Source organism: Pelobates fuscus, chromosome 1 (genome assembly GCF_036172605.1).
Source record: "Pelobates fuscus isolate aPelFus1 chromosome 1, aPelFus1.pri, whole genome shotgun sequence".
NCBI lineage: Eukaryota > Metazoa > Chordata > Amphibia > Anura > Pelobatidae > Pelobates > Pelobates fuscus.
The window spans coordinates 455,680,947-455,702,556 of NC_086317.1; the positions used below are offsets into that span (position 1 = coordinate 455,680,947).

Sequence of the window (21,610 nt, forward strand, 5' to 3'; positions counted from 1 at the left end):
TCTCTCTGTTTGTTTGAGAAACTAAAGGGCACCCAAAGAAGACGGAAAAAAAAATATTATATACAAAATAAAATCACAACAGTATTTATAACTCTGAAAAAAACTGAATGTATGTGCAATTTGTTTTGTCACTACCCTTTGTGGACAGTCATTGTTGGTTCATCTGGTAATCATTGGATAATGACAGTGTGAGTGGTTTATATACAGAGGAAGTATCTGTAACAGCTGTTACTGGCCTAAGAACTCTGTGACTAATCCTATGGAATGCATTCACGGTAATTCTATCTATATGCGTCTGCTCGGGCCAAGGCAAGTATGATCTGGCCTCTGGCAACCCTTCCCATGAAGGTAACAGTATAAGAGATGGGATGAATCTGGTTTTATACTGCACAAAGCTTAAACATTCTAAATCATTGGTTTAGACTTGGAGCAAGGTGACCGAAAGGCAGAACAACGTTGCAGAACATTGATGCTCTTCAAGCTGGCAAAGGATCATGGGAGTAGTTATTATTATTATTATTATTATTATTATTATTATTATTGCAATTTATATAGCGCCAACAGATTCCGTAGCGCTTTACAATATTATGAGAAGGGATTTAACTATAAATAGGACAATTACAAATAAACTTACAGGAACAGTAGGTTGAAGAGGACCCTGCTCAAACGAGCTTACATTCTATAGGAGGTGGGGTGTAAAACACATTAGGACAGGAATTTGCAGTCAAATAAGGTGGGCTGCCCTTTAGGAGAGGGCAAGAGACAGGTATGTGAGGTAAGGGTTAGTCTTGGAGGCCATAAGCTTTCCTAAAGAGATGGGTTTTAAGGCACTTCTTAAAAGATGCAAGACTAGGGGAGAGTCTGATGGCGGTAGGCAGGCTATTCCATAGGAAGGGAGCCGCCCGCGAGAAGTCCTGCAAGCGCGAGTTGGCCGTACGAGTGCGGACAACGGACAGGAGGTGGTCACGGGCAGAGCGGAGAGACCGAGAAGGGACATATCTATGGATTTGTGAGGAGATATACGAGGGGCTAGAATTGTTCAGTGCTTTATAGGTGTGAGTTAGTACCTTGAATTGACTCCTATAGCATACAGGAAGCCAATGTAAGGACTGGCAGAGGGGTGAGGTGTGAGAGAAACGACTAGAGAGGATAATCAATCTAGCAGCAGCGTTCATTACAGACTGTAGCGGGGCAGTACGGCTTTTGGGAAGACCAATCAGGAGAGGGTTACAGTAATCCATGCGGGAAATTACTAGAGCATGGACAAGCTCCTTGGTAGTATCTGGTGCAAGAAAGGGGCGGATGCGGGCTATGTTTTTAAGATGGAATCTACAGGATTTGGCAACATACTGGATGTGAGGCTCAAAGGTGAGACCAGAGTCAAGTATGACGCCTAGTTGGTCTACAACAGCTACAGAGCTACATTTTGGCCTAGAAACATAGAGTGCAATAAAAAAATAGATAAGATAAGATATTAAGACGTTTTTTAGTCCTTTTACTGATATTTTTGGTACCCTAATGGGCTGGGTTAAGATTACCAATGGATATAAGTCACTGTAGATAAACTTAGCCAAGTTACAGGATACAGCAAGCTTTTATGACCTGGGGAGTGCTTAAAGGGACAGTCCAAGCAGCAAAATCACTTAATCATTATGAAGAGATTTTAGGGGATAGATGTTACCCATGCAGCCTTGCAAATTAAAACAATTTGATTTTTGAAACACACTGCGGTTTGCATTACGCAATCCCAACATATACTGATAGCTGTCAATCAGATTACCACGAGGGGCTTTGGATTTCGAGATAATAAAGCCTTCACTGCAGTTAAATACCAAAAAGACTGTTACAATTTAGATTACTTAAAGTTGCACTGTTACCAAGAGTCTCTACCCGTAAATAAGCTAAAAGCAACCCCATGACTTAACATCCTATTAATGTAACCAAGCTATAGTAAAGTTTATTGTGATTATGATTTGAAGTGCAGGCAGTTTCTCTGAATGAAGGTGATCATCTTCTTGCAAAAGTACAAGCACTTTCTAAACCTTAGTGGCATTTACTGCTCAAACCACAAGACTTCAGAGAGCATGACTTCAGAATGTTTGATTTGCCGATTAGTTCCAAGATTTTCAATGTGCGTGAGGAATGTAGAATGTTCTGCATGTAAAAAAAAACAAAACCAAAACCTAAAAAAATATCTGCTCAATAGATTTAAAGTGATTTAGCAGAAACTATTTAACAATAAAAATAAAAATACATTTAAAAAAATGAATCGGTTGAATATAGTGCCCTTGTGTAAGTATGGGTCCTATTTTTTAAATTGAGGTATGTATGTTTCCATATTGTGCTTGTGTTATTTATGAGTGCTGTATGTAATTGCTTTGTAGTGTTCTATTTGTGCGTATCTGGGCTATTATATTGTATATATTGTATGAGTAGTTTGTGGCATTGTGTATGATAACAATGAATGTGGGATGTGTATGGTGGCTGCTTGTGGAGTTCTGTGCGTGTATATGGATTGTCAGTGGTGTGTCTGTGGGGACTGTGTGTGTGTTTTGTGTGCGGTTTGTTTGTATTATTTGTAGGAGGTCGAGGCTTCTTCAGCAACTCTATGCATATCTAACAGTGTGTGGCTTCCCTGGGGTTCAATAGGGACCAGACTGGCCAAGTACAGGTCGTGGGCAGGAGCTGCAATAGCTGCTGGAGGCAGCTCTACTCCAGAGTGGTTTCCTGTTCAAAATTGCTTCAATTTGCGTGTGTTTGCATCAGAACAGATGGATACCCGTCACTCCATTCCTATACATCCCAAGCTAGCGCCAGATAAATAGCACCAAAACAGCCTGTAGTAGGGGCTGACACTCATGTACTGCCATAGATATCTATATTATCAGCATGGACCTTTATGCTGAGTATTGATTAAGTTCTTAAATATACGGTTATATGTTTATGCATACATTTCCTGGCAATTCTACCTGCACAGTGTATTGGTAATATTTTATGGCAATTTATTCTAACCTACATTTTGTGTGCAATAACAAGTACACTTTAAATAACGATCAACACAAGGAAGGTATTGTGATGTAATTCCAGTAAAATACAAGTTTAGCAGGCTAAGATTGCCACAAGGCATATGTATGTATATGTGTTTGTAGTATCAGTTAGTTAATTACACGTAGCTAAGATACTGTTATCACTGTACTGACCAGGTGCAGGAATGTAAGAACTGGAATTACGCGTCCCTCTCCTTTGTATCAGATGAGCCACGTGGTTAGACCGGATGGATGAGTTTAGACTCTATTTATTAAATAGGTTAAGGGTATGTGTGGGTGTAGTTAATTGTGGGAGGAGCTACAGTGCTATATAAGGAATGTACTCTATGTATTCAGTACTCAGACTTTGCTGTATTTTGGTGACGCTAGTCCCTCTGAGTCCCGATCGGTGATCCAATAAAGAATCTCTTCCTTCCTGAAGAAACCTGTGTCCATCTCTCTGTGCTTGGCTTCCGTCAGTTTCTCCGGTATCATTTGGTGCATTGGCCGGGAAGCTCATCGTTCAACGGTAGCTGAGAGGCAGAGGCGTGAGACGGTCTATCTTTGCCCACGTTCTCTACGGCTGCACCCCTGAACTTCTGCGTGGACCTCCCTTCGTCTCGGCGCCACTGGTCTGTTGTCCAGGAGATCATCGGCCTCTACGTGAGAAGTGCTGGGGTGTCCCCGTCGATGAGTGTGAACTCAGGTTCAGGAACGAGGAGGTAAGACAACTGCTGTTTTAGACGGCAGGACCCACTAGGGGTATACCGATTGTGCGGTAGGCCCAAAGGGGTTTTGAATCTGTGTATCTGCCCCCTCTGTCGGAGGGAAGGAGCGAAGGCGCACCGCTCGATCGAACGCTCTTTAGTCAGACCGTTTGATTTGGTTAGTCAGGCGGGGTCCTGGTGTAAATAGCCCTAGCCGGACACCGGTGTCTTGTCTAGACTAGCGTTCTAGGGTGTATATTACGTTCGCTAGGTCGGAGGGACCGGGAGACTAAGCGGCGCCTGTGTAAATTCGGTTCGCTAGTTCTCATCCTATCTGGGCTAAGTGGGAAGGCGTGTAAATTTGGAACCCACTAGACTTTTGATAGTGCGACTAAGAGGCGCCTGTGTAAATTCGGTTCTCTAGCTCGCTATATATGTGGTGATTGGGCAGTGTGGCTAACCAAAACGGGTGTATATAGTTTTAGGTAGTCCATTCAAGGTACTGGCCAATAGTTTAGTTGGGAATTGTAAATGTGTTAACGATTGTTTTAGTAAAGTGTATATCTTGTTAGATAGCGCGAGCTCAGCCGTCTAGCGAGAGTGTTAATAGTGTGTTGCTGTATTATAGTGCACGGTACCATAACCCTGTATATTTACTGACATTATATAATAAGTACTAATCATTGTCGTCCATTGCATGTTTAACACCATAACCACTAATAATTGTATTGTGACCTTAACTTGTGCTTTGACCTATGCTAACCGTACTGTAACCGCTATTTGTAAAAGACGATGTTACTGGGGTGTGTTATAGACGGGTAATTCGTATATAGAGAATTATAGCGTGGGTGACTGTATAGTTACGCCAAAGGGCATAATATTGATTATATAGTGACTGGTGTAACAGCTGTGTGTGTACGGGAATTCCCTGAGTGTTTATTGTTATTGTGTACGTTTCACTTGGTAACCGTACCACGTGGTGCTGTTGCCAGAGGAAACGGGTGTGACTGTTGAATAGTACGCGTGTATAGTATTCGTTGTCGACGACGTTCCATTGTTAAGTATGGGTGCGTCGCAGTCAACGATTCCGGATCCCTTAGGATGTATGGTTAAGAATTTTAAAAAGGGATTCAAAGTTTGTGATTTTGGGGTAAAGATGTCTCCTGTACGTTTGGTCACTTTGTGTACTAGGGAGTGGCCTACTTTGGTTGCGGCATGGCCGCCACGTGGCAGTTTGGATCCAACTCTGGTACAGCGCTTACACGTGGCTGTATCGGGTAGGCCTGAACTTTACGGCCAGTTTCCTTATATTGACTGTTGGAGACAGGCCGTAAATGACTCGCCAAAATGGCTCCAGACATGCCACGAGGAGCAGTGTCGCCTCATGGTAGCTAGGACTTGCTCGTCCACTAGGACTGGTGTTAGGCCCATTTTGGACACGCCCCCTGAGTCCGAGATCCCTTTGCCGCCCCCTTACTTTCCGTTAAGAAGAAGTGACGCAAACGCAGGAAGTCCTGCACCCCTCCCCTCATTACCCTCATCCACTTCCGCTTCCTCCTCCAGTACAGGATCCACCCCCCCTCGTACTAAATCTCCCCTTCCGGAACCAGAATCCACCCCCATTAGAAACGAATATCCTGATTTGGCGCCACTTCAGACTTCCGGTCAAGCTTCATCTAGCTCGGCTCGAAGTGTTTTATTTACGACCTTTTCCCAAAACCGACCTCCCACATCCCCATACCCTATCTCTCCCCGACCGGAACCCATGACTGACGCCTCTCTACGTAGCCCCATCCAAACCCGACAGTTGACTGGTGCCCAACAATTAAAGCACTATCAGATGCCTCTTCGTCTGAATCCCGGGTCAGCTTATATCGATGCCGCAGGTCAAATGGCACACGCTGACCCAGTCTTCGTATATGTCCCATTTACCACAACCGATCTTTTAAACTGGAAGACCCATAATTCCTCGTATACTGAGAAACCACAAGCTATGACTGATCTGTTCACCTCAATAGTACAGACGCATAATCCGACATGGGCTGATTGCCAGCAGTTACTAATGACTTTATTTAACAATGAGGAAAGGACAAGAATAAATCAAGCAGCCATTAAAGCATTAGAGGATAGAGCCCGTGCTTTGAACCAAGCCAATCCAGCAGCATGGGCCGCGACACACTATCCCAACACCGATCCCGATTGGAACGTAAATGGTGCTGATATGGTTCAACTCAGAGCCTATAGAGACGCTATAATTGCTGGCATGAAAGCCGGAGGAAAGAAAGCCATTAACATGTCGAAGACAGTTGAGGTGATCCAGAAAAGCGATGAAGCGCCCAGTGTCTTTTATGACCGATTATTGGAGGCATACCGCTTGTATACCCCCTTTAATCCGGAAGACGCAGACAATTCCCGAATGGTTAACTCCGCCTTTGTCAGCCAAGCATACGGAGATATTAAGCGCAAGCTACAAAAGTTAGAAGGGTTTGCAGGTATGTCCATCACCCAACTAATGGAGGTAGCAAATAAGGTCTATATGAACAGGGATACAGAAAGTAAGAAAGAGGAAGAGCGCAAGATGCGTAAAAAGGCTGATATGCTAGCGGTAGCGATCGCAGGCGTAGATAAACGGGGCCCAGATAGAGGCAATAATAGATGGAGTAGGGAGCCTTTGAGTAGGGATCAATGCGCGTATTGCAAGGAAGAAGGGCATTGGAGGAACGAATGTCCGCAAAGAGAGCAGTACGAGAGAGACCAACCCAGGGCAGGCTACGGAAACTTTAGAGGTAGAGCGAGAGGTAGAGGAGGCCCCGGAGGGAGTAATGGTTATAGAGGGAGTAATGGGAACAGAGGAAGTGTTAGGGAAGACAGGTATATTCCAGCAGCGCAAAGGTCCCGCGATAGAGAAGGTAGGGACTTTGTAGGATTGGCTGACACTGTCATGGAGGACTATTGATACCGACCGGGCTCCTTCCCCCTTGGTCGAGCGGAGCCTATGGTCGATGTATCAATAGGGGGGAAAAGGAGTGCGTTCATGATCGACACTGGTGCTGAACATTCAGTGGTGACTAATCTAGTTGCTCCTCCATCTGGAAGGACTATTACTGTGATAGGAGCAACTGGAAGAAGTGCTGAAAAACCGGTTCTTAAAAGTCGACTCTGTACATTGGGAGGCCACGTAGTAAAACACCAATTCCTTTATATGCCTGAATGTCCAGTCCAATTGCTGGGACGTGATATGCTATCAAAATTACAAGCGCAGATTACGTTCCTACCAAATGGAACAACATCCTTAAAGTTTAATGGACCTTCAGGTATTATGACTTTATCCGTACCAAAGGAAGAAGAGTGGCGACTTTATACAGTGTTGACTAGCCAAAACCCTAGGAGTGATGAGACATTGTTTAACATACCAGGAGTTTGGGCAGAGAACAACCCACCAGGACTGGCCCGCAATATTCCACCAATAAAAATTGAACTGAAACATGGGGTTTATCCAGTGAGCCTAAGACAATATCACATTCCGCAGAAGGCTAAGAAGAACATCCAATCCTATCTGGATAAGTTCATACGGTATGGTATCCTAAAATTCTGTATTTCCCCCTGGAACACCCCATTGCTGCCTGTTCAAAAGCCCGGTACAGATGAGTATCGACCTGTACAGGACTTAAGAGCAGTCAATGATGCGGTTGTTAGCATACATCCAGTTGTACCCAATCCATATAACCTGCTTGCTTTAATTCCGGGCGGGGCTACTTACTTCACAGTCTTAGATCTCAAAGATGCCTTCTTTTGCCTCCGAATTGCCGCAGAAAGCCAATGTATTTTCGCTTTCCAATGGGAGAACGCTGTAACGGGCTCAAAACGCCAAATGACTTGGACAAGACTGCCCCAAGGGTTTAAAAATTCACCTACCCTATTTGGTTCAGCTCTAAGTCAAGATCTACTGGATTTCGAGTCTATCCCAGGAGAATGTGTATTGTTACAATATGTAGATGACTTGTTGATAGCAGCAGTTACAAAAGAAAAATGTCAGCAAGCAACGCACGATCTACTACATATTCTCTGGAAGGCAGGATACAAGGTGTCCAGGAAGAAGGCTCAGTTGTGTTTGCCAACTGTCAAGTATCTGGGATTCCATATCTCTGAAGGTCAAAGGATTATGGGGCCAGAGAGAAAAGAAGCTGTCTGCCAAATACCAATACCCAAGAATAGAAGACAAGTGCGAGAATTCTTGGGGGCAGCAGGCTTCTGTAGGATATGGATTCCCAGCTATGCGATACTGGCAAAACCTCTGTACGCAGCCATCAAAGGTACAGAGCACGACCCCTTCTTATGGACCCAAGAACAGCAAACGGCATTTGAAGATGTGAAGAAGGCTTTGATGAGTGCCCCAGCATTAGGTCTACCTGATCACACACGACCATTCTACTTATATGTACACGAGCAAAGAAGAATGGCTGTGGGAGTATTGACACAGTACTTGGGATCATGGCAAAGACCTGTTGCCTACATGTCTAAGCAACTGGATGCAGTGGCCAGCGGACTTCCACCTTGTCTAAGAGCCGTAGCTGCAGCCGCCCTGCTAGTAGCTGAAGCCGATAAACTCACTCTGGGTCAAGAACTTTATGTACGAGTCCCACATGCAGTACAGACGTTGTTGGATTACAAAGGAAATCATTGGTTTAGTAACAGCCGTATGACCAAGTATCAAGCAATGTTGTGTGAAAACCCAAGAGTGCATTTAGAGACTGTAAACACCTTAAATCCAGCTACCCTTTTGCCGCAACCTACTGAAAGTCAACATGATTGTTTGGAAGTAATGGATGAAGTATTTTCAAGTAGACCAGATCTTCGTGATTTTCCCATCCAGAACCCCGATGTTCAATATTACACCGACGGCAGTAGTTATGTGAAAGAAGGGATCCGCTATGCAGGATATGCAGTGACAACAATAGACAAGGTGATAGAAGCTCGGCCACTGGCGAAAGGAACATCAGCACAAAAGGCAGAATTAATAGCACTAACACGAGCGTTACAATTGGCTGAAGGTTTAAGAGTAAATATCTATACGGACTCTAAGTATGCGTTTTTAACCACTCATGCCCACGGAGCTTTGTATAAAGAAAGAGGACTACTGAATTCAGAAGGCAAAGAAATCAAGTACGCAGCTGAAATCCTACAACTATTGGAAGCAGTGTGGGAGCCGAAAGAAGTCGGTATCATACATTGTCGAGCGCATCTGAGAGGAGATGGTGATGTAACCAAGGGAAATCGGATGGCAGATAGTGCAGCTAAGCGTGCTGCTGAATCAGGAAGACAGGAGTATGTGGGGCATATAGCTGCTCTTATACCAACTCCACTGTCCCAATGGACTCCAGTTTATACAGCTCAAGAAGAGGAGTGGTTAAAGACTGAACCGGGAAAGTATTTGGAGAACAAGTGGTATCAGCTAGAAGATGGAAGAATAGTCATACCAGCATCACTAGCGGTAGAAATTGTCCAAAATTATCACAACGGGACACATTCTGGGAGAGACAGTACTGAAGAATCTCTCAGGAAACATTTCTACATACCAAGATTGTCCAACTTGACTCAGGCCATTGTACGCAGATGTGTAACGTGTGCTAAGAATAATGCAAGACAAGGACCAGTAAAGCCACCAGGAGTCCAGTTTATGGGGGGACTCCCCATGTCCGATCTACAAATAGACTTTACAGTAATGCCTAAATCGGGTGGACATCGTTACCTGTTGGTAATTGTGTGCACCTATTCAGGCTGGGTAGAAGCATGTCCTACTCGTACAGAGAAAGCAGGAGAAGTTGTAAGATTCCTGCTACGAGAAATAATACCCCGATATGGACTACCCTGTTCTATAGGATCGGACAATGGTCCAGCTTTTGTTCATCAGTGCCTACAACAACTGACTCATATGCTTGGTATAAAGTGGAGGCTTCATACTGCATATAGACCCCAGAGTTCTGGTAAGGTAGAGAGAATGAATAGAACTATAAAGAACCAGTTGGCTAAAATGTGTCAGGAAACCCAACTTAAGTGGAACGTTCTCTTACCCATAGCTTTATTGCGAATCCGCAGTACCCCTACCAGAAGGATGGGCCTCTCTCCTTTTGAAATCATGTATGGGCGACCACCTCCCGTACTTGGTAACTTAAGGGGGGACTTGAGTCAGTTGGGAGAAGGAATTACCCGGCAGCAGGTTGTAGAGTTGGGTAAGACTATGGAGGAGGTACAGAAATGGGTACAAGATAGATTACCTGTGAATATTTATCCCCCTGTTCATAGTTATCATCCAGGAGACCAAGTGTGGATTAAAGAGTGGAATAATGTACCGTTAGGGCCTAAGTGGAGAGGTCCTTATGTTGTTCTTTTGTCTACCCCTACAGCGATAAAAGTAGCCGAAGTAACTCCGTGGATACATCACTCCAGGGTTAAACCAGCAGCAGTCGATTCTTGGCAAATTACAGCAGATCCAGAGAATCCCTGCAAGATCCGGTTGAAACGCACTACTCAGTCGGAGTAACGAGGAATTATTGTGGATTACAAATTTTATTGTTACAGGTGTGAGTGAGAAGGCCATAATAAAGCCTGTCCGCTTACCAACACATAGTGTATAAGCCAGGAAAGTCTCGAAGGGACACCTGTGAAGACGAGCAGAACTCCATTCCCTGCAGCCCTCACATCCTGGAAGCTGAGGTTCCATCGCACGGACGAAGACTGAGGATGACGGCGAAAGATGTGCTTTTGATTGTGTTTATTTATATGTGTTTTTATATTCAGGAAGGTAGAGGTACCGACACTCCTAGCTGTGAGGTATGCATTAAGACTACGAGAACAGGTAACCATATTTCCCAAACCCTAATTTGGCATTCACAATACGAATGTAAAGGAGAGGTATCAAGATGTAGATACCTAAATATAGACTATAGTGTGTGCCATTTAGGAGTAGGAGAACCTAAGTGCTTCAGTCCAGAGTATCAACCTCGTACAATTTGGTTGACTCTCAGGAATGGAGATCCTCAGGGGACCCTAATTAATAAGACGGTGTTAGAATCCGTACATTCTTCGGGTGTTCTGCTATTTGATGCATGTAAGGCGATATCAAGTGGTAGAAAACCGTGGAATGTATGTGGGGATCTTAGATGGGAGAGGACGTATGGGTCTAATGATAAATATATTTGTCCCAGTAGTAAAAATAAATATGTGAGTCCTAGATGCCCAAATAAAGACTATAACTTTTGTCCATATTGGTCTTGTGTGGGGTGGGCGACTTGGGGACAGACAGTAGATAAAGACATGATAGTGACTAAGTTGCCGACTAGCCCTTATTGTAAGTCTATGGAATGCAACCCAGTCCATATACTTATTAATAACCCCGACAAGTTCCTAGATAAGTATGGAAATTTATTTGGGTTTCAGATATACGGGACGGGTTTAGATCCTGGGACATTATTGTTTATAGGAATAGAGACTGATACGGTATCCTCCCAGACTCATCAAGTATACCATTCCTTTTATGAAGAGATGAGTATAGATAATAAGATCCCCCATAACGCTAAAAACCTGTTCATTGACCTAGCTGAAAGTATTGCCGGTAGTCTTAATGTTACCAACTGCTATGTGTGTGGAGGTACTAACATGGGAGACCAATGGCCTTGGGAAGCAAAGGAGGTAATGTCCGGTTCTGAGGCAGTTGACCAACTAATATCTACACAAGCCGATTATCATTTGAGTGTTAGAGGTAAATCTGAGTGGAGATTAAAGACCTCCATCATAGGTTATGTTTGCATAGCAAGGAAAGGAATAATGTATAATACTTCTGTAGGAGAATTAACTTGTCTAGGGCAAAAAGCTTATGATGATGATACTAAAAATACAACTTGGTGGTCGGCTTCAAATGTCTCAGAACCATCTAACCCGTTTGCTAGATATGCCAGTTTAAAGGATGTGTGGTTTGATTTATCCATCACATCTACCTGGAGAGCCCCAGCAAATTTGTACTGGATCTGTGGTAAGAAAGCCTATTCGGAGTTGCCACAGGACTGGGAAGGGGCATGTGTGTTGGGTATGCTCAAACCATCCTTCTTCTTGTTACCGATTGAAACAGGTGAGACTTTAGGTGTTAAAGTGTATGATGTGAATCATAGGAAGAAAAGGGGACCCTTAGAGATAGGCACCTGGGAAGATAATGAATGGCCTCCCCAGCGTATCATAGATTATTATGGGCCAGCCACGTGGGCAGAAGATGGTACCTTTGGTTATAGAACCCCAATTTATATGCTCAACCGTATTATAAGATTACAGGCGGTGGTTGAGATTATTACTAATGAGACCTCACAAGCACTCAATCTTCTAGCGAAGCATAATACCAGGATGAGGACAGCAGTGTACCAAAATAGATTAGCCTTGGATTACCTTTTGGCAGTAGAGGGAGGTGTATGTGGGAAGTTTAACCTGAGCAATTGCTGTCTTCAAATAGATGACGAAGGGCAAGCAATAGCTGAGCTTACTAGCCATATGGTTAAACTAGTGCATGTGCCTACTCAGGTATGGAAAGGGTACAATCCAAGTAGTTGGTTTGGTAGCTGGTATGAGTGGTTTGGAGGGCTTAAGGCAGTGGTAGGTGGAGTCCTACTGATTTTACTGTTGTGTCTACTCCTACCGTGTCTTATACCCTTAGTAGTTAGGTCTGTGCAAAGCCTGATAGGAAGTATAGCAGAGAGGAAGGCTGCTGCACAGATAATGGCGATATATAAGTATAAGGCTCTAGATCAAGGAGAACCAATGCAGGAAGATGAGTGTTAAAAGATTCACATCATAAGATAAGTCTGGTCTGGTTCATGGTAACCTGAGGTATATGCAAACCAAGGTTAAGTGATGCCTCAAGTAATTGTGAAATATCAGAGGCATCAAAGGGGGGAATGTGATGTAATTCCAGTAAAATACAAGTTTAGCAGGCTAAGATTGCCACAAGGCATATGTATGTATATGTGTTTGTAGTATCAGTTAGTTAATTACACGTAGCTAAGATACTGTTATCACTGTACTGACCAGGTGCAGGAATGTAAGAACTGGAATTACGCGTCCCTCTCCTTTGTATCAGATGAGCCACGTGGTTAGACCGGATGGATGAGTTTAGACTCTATTTATTAAATAGGTTAAGGGTATGTGTGGGTGTAGTTAATTGTGGGAGGAGCTACAGTGCTATATAAGGAATGTACTCTATGTATTCAGTACTCAGACTTTGCTGTATTTTGGTGACGCTAGTCCCTCTGAGTCCCGATCGGTGATCCAATAAAGAATCTCTTCCTTCCTGAAGAAACCTGTGTCCATCTCTCTGTGCTTGGCTTCCGTCAGTTTCTCCGGTATCAGTATATGTATTTTTAAGGTTCACTAAATACACTATATGCAATGACAGTAACTCTTTAAGCACAATCTAAGTTAAACTCTGCTGAAGATCCACAACATCCTCATATAACCAGCTCCATCTCATCTGAAGTAAAGAAAATGTGTTTTCTTTAAAAAGGGACTATTTGGAATACCATAACTCAGTGGGAAAATGGGGTCTCCAAAAATAGGCTTTTGCAGACGTTTTGTATTGAGGATGTCCTTGATCAGTCCCCATTACACGTATTAGTGTGTTCTGTGTTCATCATTAGAAGGGGATTTTAACCGATTGGAAGCTGGATCAAGCTGCAAGATGTTTATCAATGAGATGTTTTGTTCCCTAACATCTTGCTATTTTCCTAGATTGCAAAACCCACAGAATTTTACTTTTCATCCTCCCCTTATTATTATATTGCCACAGATGCTGATGCACTAATTGCCAAAGATCCCTTATGTGAGCACAGTGTGAATCCCACGTGATTTATTGGATGAGCCCTGATGCGCTTTGAAAAACATGACTGTCAGTGACTCGTACTTTCTGTAAAAAAAAAAAAATGTCATGCATTTGGTTTCAGTGATCAATTTTGCAAGCCCCCCACCCCCCACCCCTCACACCAGGAAATTACCTGCAATCAGAACCCTCTCATTCTGGTCTGTGGGTATATTCTTATACCATAAGTCTCTGCCCAGCAGAAGTATACGGGTTAAGTTTATCTCCAATGAGCAGTTCCACTAATCCATTATAATTAGAGATGTCCCGAACAGTTCGCTGGCGAATAGTTGCCGGCGAACATAGCTTGTTCGCGTTTGCCACGGACGGCGAACATATGCGATGTTCGGTCCGCCCCCTATTCGTCATCATTGAGTAAACTTTGACCCTGTACCTCACAGTCAGCAGACACATTCCAGCCAATCAGCAGCAGACCCTCCCACCTCCTAGACAGCATACAATTTAGATTAATTCTGAAGCTGCATTCTTTTCTTTTCTTTTTTTTTTTTTTAGACAGAAGTGTGTTATATTTGAGCATGCTAGGCTGAACGTGCGTATATCATGGCTAGTTGCACTGAGGGTATGAGTATATAGCAGTACATTGTTGTGAAAGATGGCTGTCATGTTTAGGATGTAGCTTGCACGTTATCAACTGTGTATTTATATCAGCAGCTCCACCACTAGTTATAAATCAGTGTGAGTCGCCCCATGAGATGAGACTAGTGAATAACATAATACATGAACGGTTAAGGTAAAGGCATGTAAGGAACTACGACAATAAACTCTTTAGGAGGTGAAATAATGACATGTTTAAATGCTTGCTACTTTACGATTAGTTAATGTGCAGAGAGCAGTTCATGTGATCAAAGGCATGGTGTGGAGGATTGGCTATAGTAGAACATGCTTGGTAGGCTGCTGTTTACTGCTTGTGCTCATCCGATCCCTTCTGGGCGCCAGGTGCAGACCCTGGGAGTCCCCGATACCTGGAACAAAAAAGGCAAGTCTCTGGTTCGCGGCTTGAGGTAGTGGAAGCTTGTTTTGTCGGGTGGTCGGATCTGTCCCGGTGGTGCTTCACGTCCGGTGCGGGATTGTGGTGGCGAGTGCTTGACGTGGGGCAGGCTCTGCATTTCTGTTTGTGCCTCCGGTCCAGTCTTTGACGCCTTTTGCGTTGGTGGATTTTAATGGGGACTGCTTCGCTTAGCTGTGGTGGAGCTTGTTGGGGCTGTGGTGGAGCTTGTTGGGGCTTCCTGCTTGTTATTTGCTTCCAAAATTGATTATAGAGTCTGTCCAGCTTAGACTCAATATCCTGCCATGCTTTGCTGGTACCAGGAGGACACACGGCTGCCGCCATATTGGGAGAGTCGCAGATGAGTATGTCAGCCTGGGCGGCTGTGCTCTGTGCGTCCATTAGCTCCAGACAGCCTCTCAGGGGTGGGGGATAACCCCCACCGGTCCGAGGGGGGGTAACGGAGCTCCTGCCGGGAAGTAGCTGCTCCTGTGCATCCCAGGATCAGGAAATCGGCCGCCTCTCCCGCCCGGTGAGCACCAGGCCACACTTGCCACGCGGAGGTAAGTAAGACTCTGTCGAGTTGCTGACCGCTATTAAGCATGTCGGGTCGGTCAGGTAGGAGCAACATTGCTGGGTCCTCCCCTTCTGGGGTGAAATTCGCTTGCTGATAGCTGCTTAAAGTGAGATATTGAGGGAGCTCACACGAAGCGTCTTTCCTCCATGACAGCTAGGCCCCGCCCCCTGGAAGCTGCATTCTTAGTTAGAGGAGGGACAGTGTAGCTGCTGCTGATTTAATAGGGAAATCGATAGCTAGGCTAGTGTATTCAGTGTCCACTACAGTCCTGAAGGACTCATCTGATCTCTGCTGTAAGGACAGCACCCCAAAAAGCCCTTTTTAGGGCTAGAACATCAGTCTGCTTTTTTTTTTTTTTCCTGTGTAATGTAATTGCAGTTGCCTGCCTGCCAGCGTGTGTGCCAGGCTCACAGCGTATACTGTGCCCACTTGCCCAGTGCCACCACTCATATCTGGTGTAACAGTAGTGTACATAAAAAGAAAAAAACTAGAAATTTGACTGTGAAATAATAACAGTCAGTTTCCTTCACACGTGTGCGTTTCAGGGCCTGCCAGGGCACAGTGTCACACCAGTGCAACTCATATCTGGTGTAACAGTAGTGTACATTTAAAAAAAAATACAGGGGCTTGTTGTCACCTTTCGGGGACCCTTGGTGTTGTACGTGGCTGGGTGGAGGAAGAGACCTTCAATGACATCAGTGAGGACAAGGAACGGGACACGGCTAGCTTGGTATCCAACCTTGTGCAAATGGGGAGTTTGTGGTTGTGCAAATGGACTGTTTGCGGTTGTTTGCGGTGCGTTAAACGGGGAGTTTGGTCTGTCACTGTGAAGCAGGCGTAACCCTTACACTACCTGATCGATACAACATCATACCTGATGTTTTAAAGCAGGTTATTCCAAACAATTTAGGAATGTCAGGTGATTTATGCCCTTTATGGATTAAAACCAGACTCTGCATCAACTATGTAATTTTCCATGGGAGTTTTGCCATGGATCCCCCTCCGGCATGCCACAGTCCAGGTGTTAGTCCCCTTGAAACAACTTTTCCATCACTATTGTGGCCAGAAAGAGTCCCTGTGGGTTTTAAAATTTGCCTGCCTATTGAAGTCTATGGCGGTTCGCCCGTTCGTGAACATTTGCGGAAGTTCGCGTTCGCCGTTTGTGAACGGAAAATTTTATGTTCGCGACATCTCTAATTATAATGAGTGGAATCACTTTGAAAATAAATAGTACTGAATTTGGAATCCCTTTGTCAATTCTCCAGAACTCCCCATTTAACCCCTTAAGGACACATGACATGTGTGACACGTCATGATTACCTTTTATTCCAGAAGTGTGGTCCTTAAGGGGTTAACGAACAACCCGAAGTGAGTCTTAGGTGGACCTTGCAGATGGAGCCAAGCAAAGCAGTTAGACCAGACACATAGAATGGACTCCCTGGTGTGACCCTGTTCTATTAAAGTGGACTACCTTAAAATATTGTTTGTGCAACATATCTTTTTGGGGAAACTTGTCCACTTATTTTTCCACAAATGTTTGGCCATGCTAAGTTATGTTTCTACTTTGAGGGAAAGACATGAATAAGTTGCAGCACCCTTACTAAATATAGTTTGATCGTACAATATGATCTACTTCGCCCTTGGTAATAATTTCTTGGCACCGTTGACAAAAAATGCAATGTAATGTTATTTTTGATCTGAAATGAGTCACAGACATTTCCCGTCCATCAGATGTCCAACTCAATGGTTACAGGCCCATGCTACTGTGTGTTTATAGAATCAGCCGCTTTGTTAAAGGGTCTTTCATCCATTCAGTATCGGAACACATGCATTCCAAACGCTAAAATCTACTAATGCAATAAAATATGACCTCTCATTCAACTCAAGTTCAACTCCTTCCAGCTGAATGAGACACAGTATGGTACAGGATACAAAAAAGCACAGCATTAATAAAATTGGAATCAAAGATATCCCATAATGTTTTATTGGGTTTTTTGTTTTTGTTTACCATGCCAACTAAAGCAGCAGCAATATCTGCTACAGCTATCGAAAGTAAATGGTGAATAAGAAAAGGTAATATAAGAAAAGAGAAAATGTAACAAATACTAAAGAAAAACTAAGTATGTGAAGAAGAGCAAATGAATGATGGGGAAAAAGGCAGAAGTCACAGAGGAGGTAAAGGAGTGGAACCTTCAGTATTAGTGATCTGATGTCATGACAAGTACCTCGTTCGTATCTATAGTTGCCATATATTTGTACGCAGTTGTGGTATCTTGGAGAGAAGCCACAAAAGTCTATATGGTTTGTATGAGCTTGCAAAAGAGTAGTAATTGTCTCTCTTCATTGTAAACACCTTACTTGTTCCCATACATGGAAAATTATATTTTGGCTTTGTGGCGAGACAGATGATTGAATACAAAGTAAGGGTAGGATGGGATCTGGAGAAATGGCAGCAGATTACAATCGGAACAATTGACACTACAAATGTGTTAGGATAGCATCCTGTGACTAGTATCAGGGATGCATGGGCTAACATTTCTTTTATCACTTTCCTAGAATTGAACTGAATAAAAACTTAAAAATCATCTATATCTTGTGTTAACATTTATTTCCTGTGATGACGTGTTTCAATTTAAACTAGCCAAAGATTTAGCAAATAATATTATAATCCAGTTCAGTCTAGGCACAGCGGGGCACATATTGCAAAGGAGGTTAATAAATAGAAATATTGTTTAAGACAGATTTTCATGACACTGGCACTGCAGGCAATACAATCCTCTTTCCCTCTGGGCAGAATAGACTTTAGCTGTGCTTGACTGTGTGGAAAATAGATTGCACGTTTTTCTTGTTTGTTTTAATCTATTCACACTGTGTACATGTGTTTGTTATTATATATGCAGGGATCAAAACAGCGGCAGCATGTGTATATGTGTACATGGCAGGAAAACCAAATTATCTGTGTCTAGAACAGACTAAACATTGTGTTTTATTAACCCGTGTTTGCCCTTCAGTAATTCACAGGCTTCCCAATTTGAGTAGATTATGACAAAGTGTATATGCTGCAATTTTGTCTTTGCTGGATAAACACATTTGCCATGTCTCAGGTTTAAAGACTAAATCAATTCGTATTCCTATTTGGCTGTAACAATTAATATGGCTTGGATTCGGCATGGTTTAAGGAACACTTTAAGGTCAGGAACACGAACATATATTCCTGACCTTATAGTGTAAAAACCCACCAACTATAGTCGCCCAGACCACTTCGGCTCAATGAAGTGGTTTGGGTGCAATGTCCCTCAGGTTTTAACCCTTCAGATGCAAACATAGTGTTTACATTTGGGGTTAAGCCAGCCTCTAGTAGCTGTCTTCCGGACAGCCACTAGAGGCGCATCTGCGACGCTGGAGGCAAATTAGCCTCCATTGCGCAGAGCGTCCATAGGAAAGCATTGAGAAATGCTTTCCTATTGACAGCTTGAATGCGCGCGGGGGACTTGCCGCGCATGTGCATTCGGCACCGCTGACGTTGAATGGGGGAGGAGAGGTCACTAGCGCCGAGGGAGCCCAGTGCTGGAATAAGGTAAGCTGCTGAAGGGGTTTTAACCTTCAGTGCCACGGGAGGGGGACCCTGAGGATGGGGGCACAATCAGGGCACTTTAGTGTCAGGAAAACCGCTTTGTTTTCTTGACACTATAGTGATCCTTTAAATATGGCAAAATCTTGCTTGTATTCATGTCTGCTGCTGGTTCTGGCCCTGACTTGCCTGCTTGGCTGACATCACCACAAGTGATTATCTGAGCCAATCACAATGCTTTCCCATAGGATTGGCTGAGACGGTCAAGGAGGCAGATCATGGGCAGAGTCAACACAAGCCAAACACAGCCCTGGCCAATCAGCATCTCCTCATAAAGATGTATTGAATTAATGTGTCTCCATGCAGAGGGTGGAGACACTGAATTGCAGTGAAAACATTTTTATGGGTCTAGCAGAGTCTAACCATGCAACTTAGATCAGTCAAACAACATAATTTACCATGCTGCTGTAGAAAATCTTTTTAGTTGGAGATAAGTTGTATGGTGTATTCCTGGCGACACATGATGAGAATACGTCATACAACATCCCACCTCTTCTATCAAACCGCCAATTCCACTATAATTTTTTTTGTTTTTTTGTGAATGAAACTCCACGGGAATGTAAGGAAAATTACACACTAAACTAAACTAATACAATACAATACAATACAATATATTTGTAACCAAGAGGCTGCCCTCACATTAAAATGCATACATTATAGGGTGCATTGGTGTTATGACAGGCTTATGCAATGTATGATCATATACTGTAACAAAACCCACATTATGCGAGGTGAGGTGTTCTTAAATAAAACTATTACATTCTGTGAGACTTGAAATTGCTGTTTAGTGGACGAGCGCGTGCGCTGGATCATATATAAATACATACACATAATTATCATTCATATGTATATACGTATACACACACACAGATACACACAAATGCACACACGCACGTGTCACTTTTGCTTATCTTAATAAATACATGAAAACTTTAATTTCTTAAAATAGGAGGATTTCCTACACACCAAGCATTGGAGTTTAATATTCAAGCAGGAGTCTGTTGGTAATAATTTCCTGAGAGTTGTCAGGAAATCTTATTTAAGGCAAAAATGGCAGAAATTAAACAATTCTTCAAGTCTGCTATGGTTCTATTTTGGCATTAAATTTGACATTCACTTTGAATGCCCTACAATTCTCACTATAGGGAGAACCCAGTAAGTATGCAGTAGGAAAGGTAATCAATATTTGGGCGCACAGCGGGGAACCTTTATCATGTTTGTAGGCCTTGCATATTATAGTTATATTAAGAATAAATACTAGTAAGGTACTAAGAATAACACTTACTCTTTAATGCATAATTGCCCTCTTCTGATGTGTCTTCCTGCCCGTTATAGTCTCTGTTGGCCAGTTGCCTGTTGGCCGTTTCAAGTCGATCTGTACAAACACAGGAAAAGCTGCAATGTGAGCGGGATAAAAATAATTAAAGTAAAGGATTTACACCAATAAACACAACACAGAAACAATAACAGAGTTTGTCTGCTTTGGTCGTTTTCATTTGTTGTCTAATTTTTTTGGATATAAACAATGCATCACTTTCTAATGCTTAAGGATGGTAATTGCCCACATTCTAAACCAAAACAAAACCTTGAATTTGAACTATAAGTATGTCCCATTGTAATTTAAGGGCTTCTATTCAAGTGCTCCCATACCTTTTATATATCGTTTGTTAAAGGACAAAAAGGGCTTTTATTTAACGTCCTATACGTATACCTAACACATCACATGTGAATGAAATGTTAAACACGGGAAAAATTGAAAAAAACACAAGCACATTTTTTCAAATGTTTGCTTATAATAATGTTCACACATCCAATGCAACTAATTAAAATAAATTCAATCATTTTTGACAGTTAACGCCCACGATACACTAACCCTATACCCAACTATACCCCTTACCCATTGCTTACACTATCTACAACTGTATGCCCCCTAATCTTACTCTTCACTTCAACCATATACTATCTTTAACCTTAAAACAGCATTAACCCTTAACTTACCTTAACCGAACCCTACACCAACAATAAGTCTAACCCTAGCATACTCTTACCCATAGATCTAACCATAACCCTATCCGAGCCCCAAACCTAAGTTAATCCACTCCTAATAGCAATTATGATATTAAAATGGGTTTTACTGTATTCAACAAAGTAGATGTTGTTATGTTCCCAACTGCCGTTTTCAGAATTCCCAGCCAAATATACAGAGCTTGGTGCTGGGAGTCTGGCTAAGCCCATCACTGGTACCAATTGGCTGAGGAATGTTGGGAGACCCTACCAGGGTCTATTCAGACCATTTAGGGTCTCCACAAAGCTGTCTGGACCCCATAAAAACTGCAGCTTCAGTTTTCTGAATGAATGTAATCCTGCTTACAGGGCAAGAGTTTTAACAGGCTACCAGCTCAGCAAACAGCACATCTAAAAGTATAGGGCCACTAAAAATGTCCCCAGCAGACAGAAAGGAGCACTCCAGGTATCCATTGATACATAGAGATCCCTGGTGAGAGCACGGGTTTAAACCTGCACACCAAAAATGCAGGGCGTTTAGGGGTTATAATCAGAAATTGTGTATATATATATATATATATATATATATATATATATATATATATATATATATATATATATATATATATATATATATACACACATACACACAAAATATTATAGACTGTTGAAAGATGAATGGACATCATTAATATACACAATCAATGGTTCAAAGTAAAAAAAAAAAAAAAAATTATATATATATAATATAATATAAATAATAC

The 21,610-nt window shown here is 42.8% G+C and overlaps 1 protein-coding gene across 2 annotated transcripts in view; it reads right to left on the reverse strand.

Moving 5' to 3' along the window:
* Positions 1 to 21,610, reverse strand: part of AMOTL1 (angiomotin like 1) — a 173,548-nt gene that overhangs the window by 17,022 nt on the left and 134,916 nt on the right. For both annotated transcript variants that reach the window (XM_063430626.1, XM_063430636.1), the window contains one exon: positions 20,128 to 20,217. In XM_063430626.1, coding sequence (XP_063286696.1) covers positions 20,128 to 20,217 — 90 coding nt within the window. The remainder of the gene's footprint in view (positions 1 to 20,127; positions 20,218 to 21,610) is intronic.